Raw genomic sequence first — 23,597 nt, 5'->3', positions numbered from 1 at the left:
TAGTAATGTAAGGACCATTTTCCAAATATCTATATTACATAATAAGGTGCTCACTCGCAAATTGAGATCTATAAATATGGAGTTTTTCAAAATTCAATTAATGATTTATTTAATGTACAGAAAATATACAAATGAAATGAAAACTGTATAGATATATAACATTTTTAATCTTTTCATTGTTTTAATACTTATCTAAATCTGAAAAATATATGGGATCAGAATACCCACTATTTCTCAGTTGTAAAATTAGTAGTACAGATTTAATAGAATCGGTTCGGGCGTAAAATATCCAGATATTTCCATCTCGCTAGATGAATATCACAAAAAAAAATGAAATAAGATATATTAAACAAATAAGATAAATTCATACTGTAAAATTATTTAAATTATTCAACTAGAAATAAAAAATTTAAAAACTTAATTTTGGAAATTATCTAACGCTTTGCTGTCATGTTTTGACTGTTTGTATTTGAATTGCTATATAGGGTGTCCCAAAATTTCCAATTAAAAAATAGGTTGGAATATTTTTAAAATTTTATTTAAATTTATATGGACATGTTGAAAAATTATTTTTTTGGGTTATTTGTTTAAAATATAAGTGTACTGCATGGATATATTAAAAGTGCTAGGTGGATGCAAAGACAAATCGAATACAGGTTACTGAAAACTGCTTAACTCATTCGAAAAAATCAGACAGATGATTCACCTATACCATTTCCACTTATCTATTCAGATCTGAATCCACTGGATTATTTTTTCTGGTGCTACTGTGGATAAGTAGTTTAGAACAATCCTCTTGAATATCTAGAAAATGTTCAACGTGGTTTTTTCAGAAATATTTTTACTTATCTGAAGAATATTTCAAAAGCGTAGGGGTCACTTTTGAGACTTATACAAAACAGACAAATTACTGCGACATTAATAGATATAAGATGATGTATCCCACATCTTAGTATGATTGTCATGAACATATATTCGCTAGACATTACACATAAGATCAGAATCTAGAGTTATGTATACACATACAACAAACGGAAATTATGATGAGGTTGCAGATGGTTCCTCGAGTCCCCAAGCTCCTCTTAACAGCGAAACGGTAGAAGGTCGGCTTTTATTCAGAGGTGTAATTAGAGGCAGACTTGCAGCTCTTACTGCTTCATTGCCACGATTTGCTTAGTCAAAGGCGCTAAAATAGGTATTTGACGGGATTGTAGTACAAAAAAATAAAAAGAACTGTCTGAAGATAATTGATTTGTTACTAGAGGTGTTAAAAAAGTGACAAACCGATTAGGCAGAAATTGAGGTCATCAATAGTAATTTTACAATTAGTAGTACTATATTTGAACGTAGTGAACAACAAAACAGCTGGTGGCTTTAAGGCCAAATAAGTTTGGTTATTTAAAACTATCTCGCATATAATAATACGATATTTTCACAGGGTCAAAAGCATTTGGATCAACATATTTATACATCGCACTTGTAATACATAAAACTATCACATTTTTTTAGGATAATGCCGTATTTATGTAGAAAAGGTCATTATTTTTTCATTACAGTCAGTTGCGGCTCGTGATATGAGGTTGGGGGAGCCAAAATGACCGAATTATTTAATTTATAACTTTTTCTCATAAGGAAGACGAGTAAAAACAGTATTTTAAGTATTACTGACATTATTCATTGTTACTTGCGGCATGTTTGGTAATTACGGACATTTCAAATGTTAAAAATGTAAACAGGTACATCATACGTAGACTCCGACGCACATTTTCACTGGTAAACATGTAAAAAATTGACCGCTAAAAATTTTCTAAAAATAAATAGTTTTATTATATGCTTTTATTGTCTATTATTAAATTTTATTAAGGGGGCCCGCGCCTTTGGGCCTAATGGTTAAGTTAGTTAAGTTAAATAGAGACGCCACGGTTTGTAATGTTTGATTTTTTTATTAAAGCAGTTCAATTTATATTTAATATACGGTCGAAATACAATAATACGTGATTTACGAAGGGATAAGGGATAAACACTTTTCAGTAAAGACATATAGATTACGCGATTCGATGTAACTAGGATTATTTAGTATACTCTTGGAAGATATTAAGAATCTAGTAGGATACCAACCAAACGAAACTGATTTGAGCAAAGCTGAAGTTTGACAGGATTTAGAAATGTCACAAGAAAGTTAAAAAAATAGGCCATTGCAGAATACCCCAAAGATCTGAAACATCCACATTGATGGTTCATCATCATTTTGGCTTTACAACCCTGTGTGGGTCCTAGCCTCCCCAAGAATTTTTTTCCAGTCGTCCCTATCCATCGCCTTCCTCCGCCAAGCACGTATTTCCATATTTCTCATATCTTGATCTATGTTATTTAAGGAATCTTGTTCTGGGTCTTCCTCTTCTTCTTTGACCAATAGGTCTATCGAGGAGCGTTTTTCTAGCTGGGTCGGTTTGCTCCATCCGCATTACATGCCCTACCCACCTCAGACGTCCTATCTTAATGTGTTTTACGATATCTGGTTCCTGGTATATTCTATAGAGTTCGAAGTTGTATCGTCTTCTCCAGACACCATTTTCATTTACCGCTCAATAGATTCGCCTTAGTATTTTTCTTTCGAAACATCCTAACATGTTTTCATTGCTTTTTGTTAAAGTCCAGGTTTCTGAACCATATGTTATTGCTGGGCGTATTATTGTTTTGTACAGTTTTACTTTTGTATTTCTTGATATAACTGTAGATTTAAAAAGGAGATTAAGCCCAAAATAGCATCTATTAGCATCACATTGATGGTTATTGAAACAATGTATACTTAAGCGTACTTCAGTCAAATAGAGAAGGTGAACACACATACACGCGCAAAGGAGCAACAAAATTAAAAGTATATGCGTCATATAGGTACAAGGAGAAGGGGAAAAATGACGGTATAAGAGCATGTTATGCCGTTTACCGTCACGACATACGAGACGGTCTTACCCCAAATAAACGGCAAATAGATATTTCGCATACAAAAGTCATTACAGGTTAAAAATAAATTATATTGTTGTTCTCCAGCGAAAGCTGATATAAAGTTGTCACGAAGGCAGTGGTGGATAGTGAGGGAGAATATGGAAGGAATAAAAGACTGACAGAGCGAACGTCAGGGGCGCTATAGTTGTAGAGTGATAGAATTGACGTAATAAATAACTTAGCTTCTGATTAGCCGAAATATTTTAAATTAATTACAAAAATGACAAAACAAGAGTAATTTTAATAGAAGAACAAGAAAGAAATAGAGAAAACAAATATTTAAAAGAGAAAGAATAGTTTTTATATAGAATTTGAATTCATTTTAAAAAAACTACAATAATTAAAAAAAAAAATGGAATACTTTTTTATTAGAACTACAGAACACCCATGAAGATGGTAATAACATCATATAGCATTTTGCCGAAGAGATCCTGTAAGATTTTTTCGGCGCTAATTGCATCTTTAACTCTGTTTCAGATAAGTAGTGTCGAATGCACACTAGCCCAAAGGGGAAGGCTTTACGTGCCTTCCGCAGTACGGTGGTGGCTTGCATAAGTTTTAGAAATGAAAATTTTGTTGGTTGCGAGAATCGAATTTAAAGTTTGTAAAAATGCAAAAGACGAAATGTTATGTCAGAAGTTATAAATCTTCAGGAAGATGAAGAATATCATGGTTAAAATACATAATTAGATATCGCTGAGGCTCAACTCGGACAGTAAAGTAAATTAAACAAATATATGCATCTTAGTAGTTAACGGGAGTAAAAGTCGAACACAATTAAGCTAAAAATAAATGCTGTGGACTTAAATTATTAACCTTACGAGAAGATGGAATGTTTTTAAAACTATAAACAATTATTACTAGCATTTAACATATCAAAAGGAAATGCTGATATTTTAATGTTCTGATATGAAAGACGAGATCACAACTGATAAAATAATTAGACTACAGAATTTATGATTTAGGTGGTGAACAATGCGGCAATAATACATTAGCTGGAGATAGTCGGTTTGTATAGCATATAATAGTAACTATCACTTAACACTAACCGGTGAAAGGTATGACTGGTCGGACAAGTCCGGTAATTCCGGCCGAAAATATGTAATTTCGCGCTCCTCAGCATAAGATCCACTTGCTGTGGTGTAATAAAGATAAAATTGTATACAACCAACGACTGATCCATAAAATTTGGATATCAAACAAAAAATGAGAAAACAACTACTTTTATGGCAAACAACGAGAACGGATATAAGGAGAAAATCCAGAGGATCAGCAATAACAGACAATGCTAACGTGTTAGCAATAACTGGATGAAAGCGTCACAAAACAAAGACAGATGGAAAGAGCTGAGGGAGACCTATGTCTAGCAGTTGACTCATACAGGTTGATAATGATGATGAGTAATTTATATATTTAAATTGGTCAAAGAAAGGGTTACTACTCACTGTCTGACGTTAAAATAGTTTAATTTGACGATTAGTTTTGATGCTTAAACCATTTGCCTCATCCTTGCTTTTTTAAACAATTTCAATAAAAGCGACAGAAGGAAATATTCGTTGGGACCTCAGGATGATACAGACCATAGGTTATTGAAAAACTTTATTTATGTATGATGACTACTATGATTTCCATAGCTGTAGATGTTTCTAGCCTAACATCTATTTTGAATCATTGTTAGTCATCACCGTTTTTAAATAAAGTTTCAACAACCAAAAGAAATTAGAGGAAATTAGTTACTTACAATTGGTCAAAAGAAACTAAGGAAAAAAATGTTTGAAAAGGCATGTTTTTGTTTTTGACAAATGTGTTTTTCCCACTTTTATTTGATAACTATAGTGAGTATATCTATCAGTAAGCTTTATCGGAACTTGGATGATAAGGTATCCTTATGAACGAAACTAGTGGTATTAACACCAGATACGTCGATGAAACAATTATAATTACAAACACCATAGAAAGGCAAAAGAACAGCACACCTACTGCAACAAGTATAAAATTCTTATTTCTAGGAAGATATTCCTTGACAATGTCAAAAGAAGGAATCACAAAACTGCCACTAAGTTAATGTTTCGTCAAGCCAATTTCCAGATATCAAATTGGCTTGACGAAACATTAACTTAATGACAATTTTTTGATTCTTTATTTTGGCAATGTCAAGGAATGTCTTCTTAGACACGTCGGTTCTCGTTTTTTCTCGAAAAAATCGATCATTTATTGTCATACCGTCCGGTAGTCTGTTCTTCAGGGACAAGTGCAGCAAAAATTGCAACAGATACAAAAACTGACATGATTCGATTCGGAATTAAAATTTATGTGACGAAAATTATAAAACCGGAATTTTTCACTCTCTAGTAAGAAGTATTAGTAAAAAAGTACATCGGACAGTCTATGATATAGTACATAGGAAGAAAATGAATCCATATGTCCAATAACTTTATCAACAGTTAATATTGTCGTTACATAAAAAGTATAAAGGGGAATGGACAAAATCAAACAACAGAATAGAGAACTTGGAATGATAAAACGCTACGAGGTAGATTAATGACCAGGTGATACGGTATCTGTAAAGCGCTAAGAGAGTAGTGGGTTGGTAGAGTATACAATAGGAAGACAAGGATATAGACATTTGTAAAAGCATTCTGAAAAGAAAAAAGATAAGCTGATCCACTATGGACTTCTCCTGATAAGGTCAATGAAGATGAAATGTTATCAGTTATTAGTACGCTTCAATAAATACAAAAAGGTTTTTTTGTCTAGCCTAAGGATTAGTGCAGCCTAGACCGTCAATGATGAAGAAATAACGATACGAGAGAACATACAACCCTAATTTCCTCCTTATTAATAACATAAATTAGCGATGTCGAGTAATATATAGGTCGAAAATGAATTTGTATTTATAGATTCCCCGTGTCTCTAATAACATCTTTATCAAGGTCTGTTGTGCCTTGCAATTCTTAGAAGGCACAGATTAAAGCGCAAATCTGAATTTGGTTTCGAAAATTAGTTTACGGATTTTAATATCAGATGTCGCTATTATCGTCTATACGAAGCCATGTTAGAGTTGCTTCCTAAGACAGAAAAGATTTATTTTCACGTTCAGAGCGACTGTGAATATCCGTCTTTGAAGAGCCCTTTTAGTTCGAAATACGTATAAGCGGATACACAGGCGCACTGTACGTGAAATCAAATCTTAACTGTCTTTTTTCCTTGTATTTTTGTCCCTACATTATTTAATATTGTCGCGTCTTTAAGATCTACTTTACGTTAAAATAAGATATATTTATTGATTTAACCATGTTGTACTGACAAGAGAGAAAATGCAACCCTAACATTCGCCCTAATTATTAAAAGAAATTAGTTATGTGGAGTGGTATGTGGGTAGAAAAGGGATTTACATTTTTCTCCCTATATACTAGTTGTGTTAAATATTGGACACTTAGTTTTATCACAAGCATGGGAACACCGAATCAATTCACGGAGCAATCAACCGATGACAGTGAAACAGACATTTTCGATGACAGAGACGATTATTAACAATTCGCCATTCATAGAATATACTTGTACATCATAAAAATTGTAATATACATTCAATAAAGTAAAGTCTTATAGTTACATAATATCTAAATTAATAGGCCTTAGGTGGCAACGACAAAATCACTGGTCCTTCGAGCCGGATATGCACCAGCGACCTATGGATCATTGATGTTTTTGTTGCCATCTAAGGCCTATTAATTTAGATATTATGTAACTATGTAAGACTGTACTTTGTTGAATGTATATTATAATTTTTATGATGTACAAGTATATTGTATGAATGGCGAATTGTTAATAATCGTCGCTATCATCGGAAATGTCTCCTTCACTGTCACCGGTTGTCATGCTTTTGATAAACCTAAGTGTCCAATATTTAACAAGTTGCTTGGTGACTGAAAGTTTATATTCTCGCGGCTTTAGTTAATTTGCGTTAAAACAAAAAGTATTTATTGATTTATCCATGTTCTAGTAATATTCCTCCATATATTCAAAACAAACAGTTAATTGGAAAATCGTTATACAAAAAGAGAAAAATGAATAGTTGTCACCCTATATTAAGGAAATAAATCAGAAAAGAAAATACAAACACCGTCGATTTCTAGATCACAATAAGTCTAAAGATATTTCTAAAAGTTTCATAAAATTTATTTTAGCAAATAATTTTACAGAATGAAGCAACAAAAATAAATTATGACCGTACGGACCTGGACTAACGACCGATATCAATCACCTTGTGATCTCTACCTATTTCAAAACAGTGGTCTTAATGTTTTATGAACGAACCAATTCTATTCCGAATATAATTATACACTTTTCATTTATTCATAAACGGGTGGTGTCATGGATAAGGACTTTCATGAATTGTGGTGTAGGTTTTGATTCATGACCGGTCGCCCTTCGAGTTTACTGTATTCCAAGTAGAATTCTTTCGGAATTTTTCGCCAATTTTGAGGGTCGAAGAAGTAGTAAGTCCCTCTCTCGTACGTTGATGTCTTTTCCATTAGAACCATACCCGGTACTTGCGTCATCCAAAGTTTTTCTTCTATGTGGTACCTCCACTCTCGGCTGTATCTAAAAATAAAAACAAAACTTCAATATTATACGTCGAATATTATTGAAACTATTTTAACCCATTAGCGCCTAACGGTACCATATGGGCTCGTTAGGCGTTAATGCAATTTAAGAATAATGTGCTTTATTTTAGGGGAATTACGCTTCAAGAAGCTTTAGATATAGCTTATGAAGAAGGAAATGCCGTAGATATATATATATATATATATATATATATATATATATATATATATATATATATATATATATATATATATATATATATATATACATATATATATATATATATATATATATATATATATATATATATATATATATATATATATATATATATATTGAGCCTGCTGATAGTAACATCTTAACTGATGAAAACTCTGAAGATGAAGATGAGAGTGGTTTAGCAGACAATTTGTCGGCAGGACAACTGAGTGCTAAAGCTGAGATTGTATTTGCGAACAAAGACAGACTGGGACTCAACCTTGATAATATTGATATTTTATCTGCATCAACTCATGTACATGTTCCAAATAAGGACAATTATTCACTAAATATAGTCATCAAACCAGCAGTCACCAATTTTGTTGAAGGAGATTTTGGAGAAGGAGAGAAGGGAAAATAGAAGGCAGACGCGGCCCGGGTAGACGACAAATGACCTGGCTGCGCAACATCAAAGATTGGACAGGATTAGACTTTCAAAATAGGGAAGACTTTGCAGAGGTCATCGCCAACCTTCGCTAAGAAGACGACACCTAAAGAAGAAGAAGAAGAGATTTGCAAACCGGTAATCGTACATTTCCACCAGGAGACTACTCTAAATACCAATCGTTGAGTTGTTCAGAGATATTTGAATGTTTTTTCTCCGACGATTTGCTTCAAATAATTTTACATGAAACGGGAAACTATGCTTTATTTCAAAATTGTTCTGATCCTAATCTGACCATAGAAGAATTAAAAGTTTTTATTGGTATTCTGATCCTCAGTGGAATCAATGTTTTGCCATCGAAAAGAAGTTATTTAGAAAACTCAAATGATATGAAAAATATTATGATATCAGAAGCCATGCGCCGTGATAGATTCTTGCAAATCTGCAGATTTATTCATTTTGCTGATAATAATAATGCAGACACCTCTGATAAAAAGTACAAGCTTCGGCTAATTACAGACCACTTAAAATCAAGTTTTCTTAAACACTTTATCTTCTTCTTAAAGTGCCTATCCGTTCCGGATGTTGGCGATCATCACGGCTATCTTTACTTTATTTATTGCAGCGCGGAACAGTTCAGTGGTAGTCGTGTTATACCACTTTCGTAAATTTTGAAGCCAGGAAATGCGTCTTCTTCCCGGTCCTCTCTTACCATTTATACCTATTTATTTAAACACTTTATACCTGAACCAAATCTTTCCTACGATGAATCGATGATTCAGTATTTTGGTCGCCATGGATGAAAACAATTCATCCGTGGCAAACCAGTAAGATTTGGATACAAGATTTGGTCGTTGAATACTCCGAATGGTTACTTGGCGAATTTTGAAGTATACCAAGGAAAAAATCCCAGATAAAATTCTAATTATGAATCAATTTTTGGAAAACCAACGGCTCCTCTACTGCAAATGATTGAGGAACTAAAGGAAAAAGGAAACTTTCCGTACAATTTTATTATGTACTCTAAAAGCTAATGGTTATAGTGGAACCGGCACTATAAGGGAAAACCGCTTGCCAAAGGACTGCCCTCTTCCTTAAAAAAAGGAGGTTGAAAAACAAAGAAGAGGAGACTTTTCATACATTTTAGACAGCGAAACTGGAATAGGGTATGTTAGATGGATGGACAATAATGTTGTCACCCTTGCTAGTACGAGTTATGGTATTGAGCCAGTGAAGGCAGTAGACAGGTTTAACAGAAAAGAAAATACTTCCCATACCAAGGCCCAATCTTATAGCGCAATACAATAAAAATATGGGTGGAACTGATCAAATGGACAACAACATATCTTGGTAAGTTTGTCTCTTTGTCTACCTTTAGAATATAATTTTTTATCTGATTGTAGTTATCGCATTGATATTAGGTCAAAGAAATAGTACTGGACCATATTTACTTATCTCATTGACGCTGCATTACAAAATGCCTGGATTTTGTACAGAAAAAGTGGCCGAAAAATTAGTCAACTAGATTTTAGACGAAGTATTTACCAGGTACATAAACAGGTAGAAGGAAGCTATTCAGTAGTACTCTTGTGTTTCTTTTCTTTATTTCAGACGTATACGGTACAACCGAAAGCTACTGGACGAACAGCGAAAGCAGCAGCAAGTGATTTTCGAGTTAGCAATGATATTAGATATGATGGAATGCATCATTACAATATTACAGTCCCCGAAGGTAAAAGGCGAAGATGTGGGGGTGACAATTACAATAGTAGAGGACGAACAATGTGCTGCAAATGCAATATTGGAATTTGTATAGATTGTTTTCGAATGTTTCATAATCAATAGTTAATTTTTATAAAAATATTTTTTTTTGTGTATAACATACACACATAATTTATTATGTCTTTGGTGATCCAAAGTTCCTGCCACTTGCCTTGGAAATTCCTTTTGAATTTTGATTCTATATCTTCTTGGAACTGTAGGTTGTAGTTGGGTAAGCTGGATGTAGATCCAGATTGTAAGAAGGATGTAGATTCCTTGGATGCCGATATGAGAAGGCACCCATATTATTGATATTGAAGTCCCTCGGGAAGTGTGGAGATGGATCAATTATAGTATTTTTTGCACTAGGTGATGTTGTATGAAAATATTCTCTAACGAATGAATTGCGGATAAGGAATCGGTGTACAGAGCTACACTTTGACGATTGTCAAAAGGGAACCCGAGAGCTTTTGAAATACTGAAGACTGAAATGGTGACAAAACAGCCAACTCCATCTGCGTTTCGGGATGCATCGGTATAAAGCACCTTATCATAGTTGGATATATTTACAATATCCTTGAAAGCTTGTCGAAAAATGATATTATTTGTTTGTTGCTTATTAAATTTACAGAGAGAAGTGTTTATAAAAGGAGGTATTCTAGACCATGGCGGGGATTCTGATTTTATAGATGCAAGTGTTTGAGATAATTTTGTGTCTTGGCACAAGGGTTGTAACATCGGTAAATCAGATGACTATTTTGCAAATATTACTAATCGCAAAGCATCGATATTTTTGGTACAACAGACGATTTTTGATCACCTTCACAAAATTCGTCACAAAGTGAACTACAAGTACTATTGAGATGCAAAAACAACCGAAATACGGTGAACTGTATGGCGCTGTCACATTAAAACTCATAGCTACTTGATAGACAGACTATTTTATTACAGACAGAAATTTTAGTAGCAGTCTTCGTAACGTAATTCCTTCTCTTCAAATCAATATTGGAATCTTTGTTTCGGTTATTTTATGGTAATCAGAGAAAAATCATTGATAAAATAAAGTTTATTCTAGATGAACACTTACAGTTCTGAGGCAGCTGCAATTTGAAGTACGTCACCAACATTATTATAAAACATAAAAAACAGTAGGTCGTCTTTATATCGACTTAGTTTCATCGATGCGAGTTTCTCCCTAAAAGCGAACAATAAAATGTTAGTAACACATGAAAACTGATATTCAACAACAAAACTCAAATTTTTGCTTATGTCCACCCAAATGGGTCTACAATTATTTATTAATTAAGTTAAAGGGATGACACCTGTGGTTAAAAACGAAAACTATGACCTGCAATGTATATTACAGTTTCCTATACTACGTTTTGACGTAATGCATAGGTAAAAAAATGTTATAACACACATCTGCGTTACCAAAAAAACGTTACATTTGAAAGAAGAGTGTTACCCATATTGACAATAGTTGCTAATTTGCAAATAATAAAGATGTGAGAGGGGTAAAAGTATAGTTACCTTATCGCATGGTTAATGATATACTCAGGAGGTACATGGAAATCGATGTCCTGCGGCCGACACGGATGTTCCGCCCAGGGTCCAGCAAACGTGGGGTATAGGTTATCAGGTGAATTGAGATTCAGTCCAAGTGCAGTCAAATCTTGGCCTAGGGCCAATGATACAAGATTTGGATCAGTCTCAGCTGCCCTTATAAAGGTCAACAAACCTACTATACCAAATTGATCATTCACCATACTCGCTGGAATATTTGTTATTCTGCCATCAGGCGACGTCTGGATACCTAAAACATATAATACACAAAATTTAGTAATCAGTATAATCGGTCATTTATTAGTAGAGGTATAATTATTATATTGCTATTAATTTCGTAAGGAAATTAAAAAGATTGCAGCATGTCTCTCCTCCTATTTAATCTATACATGGAAGCTATGCTTAAAAGTTGGAAAACGCGAAGTATGGAATGGGAATAACTATAAAAACAATACGATTTTTTCACTGGGTTTTGCAAACGATAAAATTGTTGCTCAGGGCTCATATGATTTGGAATTCATGATCAATATAAAAAAAAAATGAAAATTACAGATAAATCTGAAGAAACAGAAGCGCAAGAATGCTAACAAAAGAAAGGAATTATTAAAGTTTTGAGAAAAACTATGTTTATAAAACTGACGAACAATAATTATTCTCCGGATCTAGTCGGTCGATTTTAACAAACCTTGATGTATTTTATTTGTTTTGGTTTTCTCTATAGTTGAAAAAAGTCAAAAAAAAGGTCAAGTTTTGAACAAGTTTTTCAAATATCCGCCATTTTGTTTCTTTTAATAATTTTTAATGTTTCTGGTAAACTATCACGTAAGGGCACTTCTTATTTAAAACCCTTCTCGAATTTTATATTTTAAATTTGCCGTTCCAGAGATTAACTGTCCGCCATAGAACAGTAATTTTTGGACAAAAAAATTTGGCCCCATCTATAAAATACAGTGAAAAATGAAAAAAAAAAAGAAGAAAATATTTTTTGTAATTTTCAAAATATGTATAATAATAAGAAAAGAAGTTTGATTGCCATATATAATAGATAAGATAAAAACAATTGTTGAAAATGTATCATTTTTTAGCATTCTAGACAATAATAGTAACTTATGAACGTATATCAACATACGAGATATCACATAACACTATGGATGATAATAGTCCATAAAGTAAATTTGATTTATTGACCTAAGACTGAGTACAAAATAAACAACTAGCGAAGTCCTAGCATGACACATCAAATGAAACAACGTGAGACGTATAGTATTATATAATATATACAGCGTGCCATCAGTACATATATATATATATATATATATATATATATATATATATATATACAGGGGTAATATTATTAGGGATGGCGATTAAGTAAAATTATTAGAGATGGGGTTCACTGCCCTTAACAAAAAACGGAATTGTAGATATAAAACTTTGTTTTCTGCAATTCACAAAATTTATTACAATTTATTACCACTACAACTGTTTCGGCAGAGTGCCTTTCGCAAGTGATGTATATTTACTATGTCGTCTACACTTTATAGTCTTTAATGGAAAAGTTGTGTAGGGGTGAACTGTTTGTCTCAAGTTAGTCATTCATAATTATATCTGTATTTTTAATTTATTAATTTCCATTCTAATAAAGATAGCTTAACGCCTTTATTTTGGATATAAATGATTGTGAGCTAGAAGGTGAAGCGTAACATGTAAGTTCGTATAAACCACTGTGTAAGTGCTTTTTCTTTCGGCTCTTTTTGTTTCTAATATATTTGCTAGGTTAACTTATTGTTTGTTCTGAAATCTGGTGTTATTCCTTTCTTTTTTATGTGTTTTTGATTACAGCGATCAAGGAAAGAAAATGATGATCATGTGCATTTTTCAGTGACCTTAATTTGCTTAAAATCATTATAATCATCCACTTCCCGAGTTTCCAATATCATCTCTACCATCAGTCTTTACCATCTGTATTTCCTCCCATTCGAATATTTTTCAGTTTTTATCCTTTCATTTTCGTCTCCATGAATCTCAATGCTTCAACCTTTTTTTCTATATCTATACCTTTTTTTGACGCTAAAACGAGTGATAGAGAAAACATACGAGTACGACGGAGAAACACATATACTTTTCCTAGACTTTAAACAGGCGTTTGACAAACTAAACAGAAGAAAAATGATCCAAGACTTACAAGAGACTAATATACCAAATAAAATTATAAGAATGGTAGAAATGACAATGTGAGATTCCCAACCAATAATAGACACCGGAAGAGAAAGAACAGAAATAATAAATATAAAAAATGGAGTAAGAAAATGAGAAGTGATCTCAACGGTACTATTTATTCTATCCCTAGACAAGATAATAAAAAAGCTGTCAAACGCATAAACTATAAACAAAAATGCAGTACAAATAATAAGATATGCCAACGATATAACCATAGTAGCAACAGATAAAAAGACATTAAAGAAAACCTTTCAAGAAATAAAAAACGAAGCCAAACTGAGAGGACTGGAATTAAATAAAAATAAAAAAAATACATGAACGTAAGAAAGAAAAAGAAGACACAAATGACAGAACTGACAATAGATGCACACAGTTTCGAAGAGGTTAAAACATTCAAATATTTGAGAGTACTAGTCAACAGAAGAAAAGAAAGTGTAGATATGAAAAGAAGAATTCAAGCGGGAAATACAGCATTTTATAGAAATAAAAAAATGTTTAGAGATAAGAAGTTAAACCGAAACACAAAAATGAAAACGACCATAAGACCAATAGTAGTATATATTGCAGAAACATTTACATTAACAGCAAGAGAAGAAGAAAATAGAATGTTTTTGAGAGGAAGATTATCAGAAAAATACTGGGACCAAAGAGGCAAAACGAAGAGGATGCAAGACAATATATGATGAATTACGAATTACAAGAATTGATGAGTCAAGAGAACATAATTAGAGCAATAAAAGCACAAAGAATTAGATGGTATGGACACATAAAGAGAAGAGAGAAGAGCAATTCGTTAAGAGTTATAACGGAATGGATACCACCAGGTAAAAGAACCAGAGGTAGACCTAAACTGAGCTGGAGACAACAAGTGGAAGAAGACTTTAAGGAGTATGGAAATTAGAAATATAGAAAGGACAATCAAAGAGAGAGAAGAATGGAGAAAAGTAGTGGAAATAGCAAAGTCACATCCGAAACTGCAAAACCAATATCATCTTATTTTTCCTTTTTAACGAAATGACCCAAAGTGCCGCTTTACTAATGAAACGTCAAAATATCCTGATCAGCCTGCTATGAATTGATAAATAATAAAAATGTATTTGCGTGTTCCATGTTATAATTTATTGTAGTAAGTAGTCTGATAATTAAGTATTGCGAAAAACGATACAAAAATAAACATTTGCACTAATTAACCAACACATTATTAGTAACTAATTGTGATAGACAATGTTTATGCTATTTGCAACTATTATCTGTATTTAATTAGCTAGTTTCGTCATACATTACCGATTGCATGAGCGACGATAACTTCACTAAAATATGGAAAATAATATTTACTGTTTTGTTTAATGTTTAAGGTTTAAAGGTTTTAAATATGCGCTGCGTAGAAGGTCCTATCTGTTGCGGTGGACTATTTCGATTCTGTTTTCTCTTGTTCGAAATATTTTTGTGAAGTTGTCTCATTAACGACTGATCCTCTCCAGCGTATGTTTGCATGTCTCTGGTGTATTTTTTGTTTAAAAAATGACCAATGTTTTTTATACAGTTCATATCTTGAGAATATGGAAGCCATTTCAATACTTCTACACCATTTTCTTTTAAATGAGATTTTGTGAGATAAACAATGCAACCCTACTGAAATAACGCAACCGGATGATTTTCTCAAATCTCCAAGATCGTCTGTGGTAATGCATATCCAAAAATGCATTTTTATTTGAAAGTTACAATGTTTCTTTGTATGTGAATCCGTAATAATTGGTTTCTGTACTGACGTAAAAATGATACGTAATAGCACAAACTTTATAACAGTCCAACTTACTTACAATTGTGTATGTTGTATAGTTAAAAAAATTAGTACGAATTGTTTTTAATAAATTTCATTTTATTTTAGGCTAAGGAAACGCCACTTTTAACATTACAACAAAAGAAAAATAGACTAAGATAGTCAAAAGAGCATAAAGATTGGACTCAGTCGCAATATATATATATATATATATATATATATATATATATATATATATATATATATATATATACAAACAACACGGGGTTGCAGTCAGAAAATTGGCCGGGATGTTAATGAAACACTCCTTTGACTTTTTGTCTAGCTTTCGGACTGGTTTTATTCCTTTTTCAAGACACTGTAATAAGAAAAATATGTAAATATTTATAAAATATGACAATTCTTCAGTGCAACTTACTAGTCGTTGAGATTATTTGTAAAAGCATTGACACTCAACTTTAATAACACACATAATAAATATAAAATAATGGACAAAATACATTCTAAAATTTTTAAAATTTAGGTACAGATAGTAAAACTTAGTTTGTCATCTTTTACTGGTGTGTTTTAACTCTCACACATAGAGAACAAAAAGAAAAAACCCTATGATTAAAAAGTAATTAGGTGTACTTAATATTATATTTCTTTTTAAGAAATACTAGAGGCCCATCTTAAGTGATTTTATGCATATAAGTGTAATTTATGTAGGTAGAGGTAGATATTAACTTTATTTTAGATGTTTTTCCAGTAAGTAACAATAAATGTTGCTCAGTTTATCTATGTCTGACTTTTTATTGAAGCAAGATGTACTAGATTTTATTTCACGAACACATTTCCAAGAAAACACGTTTTGAATGGTTCTTTTCCTTTGCCAAAATACAGGAATCCTCGAAATTAAATTCATGTTTCAACGTTAATGCATGTTCTGTCAATGGACATGCATTTATTTTTTTGGTTTTTATATCGCTACGATGTGAGATCACCCTACTGTGAAAATTACGAGATGATTCTCCTATGTATATTTTGTTACAATTGGTACACGGTATAGAATAAACAACATTCGATGACTCCTGTATTGTGAAGGGATCTTTTGTTTTTGTGCACCGTTTTCACATTTTTGGTTGTAATTTTTAAACCACTAACATTTTTGAAGATGTTCATTAGCTTCGGTGTCAGAACTGGAATGTAGATCAGTTTAGATGATTTCATAGGAATTTTAACATTTATATTTGACTCTAAGATCTTTTTGTTCAATGGTAATCAAAAACAAATCTTTGGCACTCCAATGGGCAGCAAAATATCCCCCATACTATGTAACTTTGTTTTGGATGATCTTATAACAACGTGTAAAGAAAAGATACCTTTTCACATACCTTTTATTAAACGATATGTTGATGATTTGATTTTATCGGCCCCTGAAAACAAAGTAACTGATGTTTTAAACACCTTTAACGCCCAATGTGAACACCTAAAGTTTACGGTTGAGAGAGAGGCTAATAATATGATTCCTTTTTTAGACATGCTAATTCATCGTGGCAATGATGGCATGCTAAGGACGGAGTGGTATTGTTTCTCTTTTATCAGAAAACATGTGCTTGTATAAAAAGAAGCTTTGCTCCACATCTACTGAGGTAATAGGGGCATATTTTAATTTTGGCAACAGGTTTCCATCAATACACGTTTGTATGTCAAAATGGCCTCTAAAAATATACGACACATTCTGAATCATTTTGAAGCCTGTTATTTACTAAAACCTGCTTAAGCTTCCACGAAACTTTTGTACCAATGTCACCTTTTACTTTTTGGCATTCCTTCTGAAAATTTTCAATTAGTTCCACAGAATCAACTAGAAGTAGCGACTTCTTTCCTATAATTCGTTTTAATAAATATCAGACTTTTATGCACCTCCTTATTATCGAAAACTGCTTTTGATAATACGACAGCCTGTGAAGAGTCTGATAAGTCGTTTATTACGTCCTTTATTCTATCATAATTTTCAGCGTAGAAATAGCTGCACTTAGCCAAGTCCCCAACGAGTGAATACAGATTGGGGAGGTAGCGGTACGTCGCGAAATTTCTCTTTGTATAATTTAACTCGCAAAAGAGCCTTAAGGAACACCTTATTTACACTGCTAATTAATTCGTTCATAAGAGGAAATTGGGCTCTGATAATCCCTGCAACTCTGTTAACTCCATGAGCTAAACAAGTGATATGAAAAAGGTTCTGATAAAATATTTTTAAATTTTGCCCCACCTTAACCACATATGGGGCAGCGTCCGATCAGAAAATCACAAATTTATTTAATGGCATGGCATCTGGCAAAAAGAAGTTTGTCAAAGTGTCTTGAATGCATCGTGTACCGGTCAAATTGTTGGCTTTTTCAAGTTGTTTTGAAGATATTAAAAATGAGTTTCCTAGACCATGTTCCTTTAGTGCGCCAATTAGCAAATGAACAATATATCTTCTACAGAAGTCTGTAGTTTCGTCCTTTTATTTCATAATGAAATGATTAAAAGGAACTTTTATTTCATAATGAATAATTTACATTAAGATTTATTAAACACAAAAGTTTGCAAAACGTATATAATATCATAATAAGTAGGTCAAGTACATGGAAAACAAAGGTGTTTTTATATCATGTTATGGTAGGTCACGTATGAATATACTATTTCACACATCGCTGGAAGGATGATTAGACAATTAGTTTCAAATTATAAATCATCTCTTGTTCAACTTACCATATTTTCAAGTATGTAAAAATGTTAAGGCTTTTTTCGCATTTAATTAAATTGTTATTAATATGTTCTTCCCATGTTAATTTAGAATCAAGTGTGACGCCGAGATAAGTATAGTGTTTTTGGACAGGTATACTTAGATTATCAATTCTAATACTGGATATACTCGGTAAGCGATGACGAGTATTAGAAAAGTTACTGATATAAATATGTAAACTTTGAATGGTGAAATGATTTTGATAAATAGGGGTTTTAGGTATCTACATCCGGTAATATACAGCAATTTAGGTAAGTAAAAAAGAAGGTAGAATAGAAGAAGGTATATCGAAGACTCAGTACTAAAATTAGCAAAATTAACAAAATCCTGAAAAAAGTGCAGGGTTGAAAGTGACGAAGGAATTTCGACCAAAATAGAAATGCACGAAAAACTGGCGTTCTGTATTGTGCAGTAGAAGTCTGTCATTGATCACACGTCTAAGAGTATTGAAGTGCTACATCTGGTCCGCTTTGTTCTATAGATGTGAAACCAGGACAACAAAAATAAAAAATCTTAATAAATCAGAAGCGTGCGAGTTGTAGTGTTATCGTCGCATACTCAGAATCCCATGGACTGCGCACATATCTAACGAAAGTGTGTTAGAGACCATTCACAAAGAGCGAGAATTGATCAACATCATCAAAATAAGAAAGGTCCAATATTTCGGTCATATAATGAGAGTAAATAAATATCGCTTACTCAGGTTGATCATTCAGGGCAAAATCGAAGGAAAACGCTGGGTCGGAAGAAAGGCTGTGTAACATTAGACAATGGACAGTTCGGACAGTTCAGAAGAAAACACTTCAGCTTTTAAGCAAGCTACAAAAAAATCTAATTGAGTTAAGTCAGCAGATCTTGATCAATCGATCAATCAATATTCTTTACTACATGAAAAAAAATATTGGAATTTAGTGTAACTGTGGTATCGTCAGCATAATTGAGTGACATAACAGCCTGATTGCTGTTCCACGTTTTCTACTCGAACACTTATTGCATCAGAAAAATTATCTAATGGATTCCGAACCAAACATGTTGAGCTATCGTTTATCAGTTGATGTAAATCATTGACGAAAATTAAAAATAAAAGTAACAAAGTAAAAGTAAAAAGTGATGGTCCCAATATCTCCCAATCGGCTAGTCCATCTTACCGATGTGTAGATAAGCTGGCCACCTGGCGGTATAGTAGGGTAGCTTCATCTTGTTGTAATATTACGTTTAGAAAAAACTTATGTTATTGGTTTACAATTACATTATTGTCAGTTTTATCTCGGTCTCTAACATATTTAGGTAAGTTTCAACATCTAAATCCCTTAAATACTGATCGTGTGAACTTGTCAAAATAATCTGGGATTTTTATCAAATCAGCACCCAAAATATTGCTGATGAATGCGTCTCTTCAGAAAACAAAGCAAGCGTGAAGTGCAAAGAAAATTTTAGCTTTGTAGATTACCGAAAGTGATTCGACTGTATAAATCACGACAAAACATTCAAAAAGATCGGACTCGATGGAGTTGATATAACTATTATTCGTAAAATATACTAGAATCATAATGAGTGTGTTCGTACTATGTCAGCATAAAACGAGTAGTATGTCAGGGATGCCTCTTGTCCCCGTTTCTCTTTAAGGTCTATGCGGAACATATTATGGAATGTCTGGATGAACACCCATGGGTTATCAAAGTCAATGGAATTGTGATCAAGAACCTAAGATACGTAGACGAAATTCCGGTCCTGGGTGACTTGGTAGAACATGTACAGACACTAATGAATGTCCTGTCAGAATCGAGTGCCAGAATAGGACTAGAGATAAACTGACCAAAACTCCTTGCATGCAAAACAGCACGAAAATAATTTTTCCGAGTACTAACCATCCTAAGCCTACTCTTGGAATGGGTATCATAATAAATGGAAGATGTACAATAAGCTAATTAGCTGCAGCAGTCAGATGTTTGGTTGTCTCGCATTAATCTTATTTCACGATTTATATAAGCGGATTGGGACGAGATTTATCATCATTTTTGTTTTCCATAGTTTATCCTCATACTGAGACTCTTTATTACTAGCTGTAGTTGTCGTAGCAAAACCTGCTTCTTCTTCTAATGTCATCCGCATATTAGAAATGATTTAATTTCCAAGACATTATCCAAAAATTGGAATTTCCAATTTGACAGCAATCATATCAGTGAATTATGTGTTGTAATGTGTGCCACATATAACATAAAATATCTTCTTTATCATCATAAGCGATATTACAACTCATTTTTTTTTCAATTAGTATTTTAGCTCAAAAAGATATCAACAGAAATGTTGAGGAACTGAGACTTTTGATTGAGTCCTTTACTTCTAGTATTGAATGCAAAATTATTATTATTATTATTATTGTTTAGTTTCGATACACTAAAACCAACTCGTTGAATGGTATGCGCATAACTTGGTGCATGCCACATTTCCGTTAGAAAAGGTTCAAACCAGTTCAGCGATATATTATCAAAGTATTTTTGCAAATTTTCAAATACTTGATTATGTATGGAATATATTTTAAGAAATGACAGAGTTTGGACAGATAAAATGCTGCTAATGTGTTATGCAAATATGTTTTCAAAAACAAAATGTATGCATTATTTATTTTTAGTTTGCTCTGGTTTAAAAAACTGTTTTAAATAATCCTAAAGTAGATAAACTGACGCTTGCATCGGCATGTAGGTATTTATTTTGTTAAAATGCTAGAAGTATATTGCTTACTATTTAATACTTAATTTACTTATTGATTTCTTACAAAAATTTTTATTGTAACATAAATAAAAAAACAATGTAGTACCGTAATCAGACATTATATTCGGGGTTTATAGGTCCTGATTGGGAATTTATGTTTCTTCCCCACATTTCGTCTACACCTGCTGCATACATTATCAAACACGATGCAGTGGTGGGTATATATCATCGATCATCATCAGAACATCCCCTTCATCGTCTTTGATAATGCCTATCTGGAAACATAATTATAAGGAAAACAAGCAAAATATCGTATATCCGATATTTCTTATTTCGCGTGGAACTCTTTATACTTTAAATAAAAAGCCAACAGTTGAACGAAGTACCACGAAGAGAAGACATTGATTAACACTACAGCTGCCGGAACGAACCATGGCCGGTGGGAGAAATCTTGTCTGAAAGTTTACAAACATACTTCGAAAACAATTGTTTAGAAATTGAAGAATTACAGGAAAAACATGATGCATTTAATATGTATAAAAAAATAAAAGAACTGACAGGTCAAAACAAACAGGCAAATAACATCGTTGATAGAGACGGAAAACTGATTATCACTAATTTGCATAAAATAGACAGATGGAAAGAGTATATTGAGGAACTGTTTAGTGATGAAAGGGCCGAACTTGAAATTAACGAAGTAGTTACAGGACCTGACATAACTATGGACGAAATTGAACAAGCAATACGATTAGCAAAGACCCGAAAAGCGACGGGACCAGATGAAATACCGAGTGAAATAATAAAGCTCTTCGAAAGTTCAGGTAAAATATCTCTCCTTTATCTGTTTAATAAAATTTATGAAACTGGCTATATACCAACGGATTGGCGGCTGTCGACTTTTGTGACGATACCTAAAAAAGCAAATGCAAAAAGATGTAGTGACTGCCGAACCATCAGCTTGATGAGTCATGTTTTAAAGATATTTCTACGAATTTTGCACTCTAGGATGTACCAAAAAATAGAACAACTTGGTGACACACAGTTTGGATTCCGCAATAACCTTGGAACAAGAGAAGCACTATTTAGTATTCAGGTTATGGTACAGAGATGCAGGGATGTCGGACATCCAGTTTATATGTGTTTTATTGACTTTGAGAAGGCCTTTGATCGAGTAAAACATACTGAAATGATAGCCATTCTTCAGCAGGTTGGTATTGACGATAAAGACCTACGCATTATTAAAAATCTTAACTGGCATCAACGTGCAAACATCAGGATTGGCCGGGACACTTCTGAAGAGCTTCAAATACGAAGAGGAGTAAGGCAGGGCTGCATTTTGTCCCCGCTACTATTTAACATCTATTCTGAGTTCGTTTTCAATAAAGCAGTGGATAATGTTCAATGTGGTATAAAAATGAACGGCGTCAATATTAATATTTTGAGATATGCGGATGACACAGTGTTAATTGCAAGCAATTACGAAGAACTTCAACATCTAATTAATAGGATTACCACAAAGTGTGATGAATATGGCCTTAAGATAAACACCGCAAAGACAAAGGTGATGGTCGTCAGTAAAACGCCAATACAACCGGAAGTGGTAACAGGTTATGGTGAACAACTGGAGAGAACTAATAGTATTACTTACCTTGGTTGTAATCTAAATGAGAACTGGGACATGAGCAAAGAAATTAGAATACGGATAGAGAAGGCCAGAGCTGCATTCTTTAAGATGAAGAAACTGTTATGTGGAAACAATATTACTTTAAGTCTGAAAATTAGATTAGTGAGATGTTATGTGTTCTCTACTCTTTTGTATGGTGTCGAAGTTTGGACTTTGACGGATACACTTCTCAAGAAACTGGAAGCCTTTGAAATCTGGGTGTATCGGAGAATCCTATGAATAAGTTGGGCGGATAGAGTTCGTAACGAAGCTGTTTTGCATCGGATCGGAAAAGTTACGGAAGTCGCCAAAACAGTTAAAAATCGCAAACTTTAATATTTTGGCCATGTTATGCGCCACCCAGAGAGACATAATATACTCCATTTAATACATTTAATAACATTCTAAGAATAAACAGTAATTATATTTTGCTGTGAACAATAAACGAATTTTATTCCATTTGGGTTCTTATAAATAGGAACAAAAATGGATAATAAAGGACATTTTGAGAAAAAAAGAAGAGATACAATTTTATTGCGAATAATAAATTAATATTGAAATAATTTTTAATAACAGTCCCAACAAATTAATAATAATAATTTTATACACTAAATAATTATTTCATTTGAACTTAAGAAAAAACGAATAATAAATTGAGAGTTGATAGAATATGTTTCTTCCCACTTTTTTGCGTGATCACAGCGATTTTTCCAATCTGCAGCACTCATTATCATCACCCAGCCCTTAACGTCCACTGCTATACATAGGCCTCCCCTCTCTATTGTGCTATATCTTGAGCACTTTTCATTAAATTTCTTGACATTTTCTTGAGATCGTCAGTCCAACGAGTAGGGGGTCCCAGTTCCAT

General features: G+C 33.0%; 1 protein-coding gene across 1 annotated transcript in view; it reads right to left on the bottom strand.

Moving 5' to 3' along the window:
• Rga (CCR4-NOT transcription complex subunit regena) overlaps positions 1 to 23,597 on the bottom strand; it is a 47,728-nt gene continuing 24,131 nt past the window's right edge. The window contains exons 3-5 of the mRNA XM_072535552.1: positions 11,549 to 11,831; positions 11,106 to 11,213; positions 1 to 7,611 (exon numbers count right to left, since the gene is read on the bottom strand). Of these exons, the coding sequence (XP_072391653.1) occupies positions 7,395 to 7,611; positions 11,106 to 11,213; positions 11,549 to 11,831 (608 nt within the window). The 3' untranslated portion in view covers positions 1 to 7,394. The remainder of the gene's footprint in view (positions 7,612 to 11,105; positions 11,214 to 11,548; positions 11,832 to 23,597) is intronic.

The sequence above is a fragment of the Diabrotica undecimpunctata genome, chromosome 6 (genome assembly GCF_040954645.1).
Source record: "Diabrotica undecimpunctata isolate CICGRU chromosome 6, icDiaUnde3, whole genome shotgun sequence".
NCBI lineage: Eukaryota > Metazoa > Arthropoda > Insecta > Coleoptera > Chrysomelidae > Diabrotica > Diabrotica undecimpunctata.
This window is presented reverse-complemented; position numbering and strand designations above follow the sequence as displayed.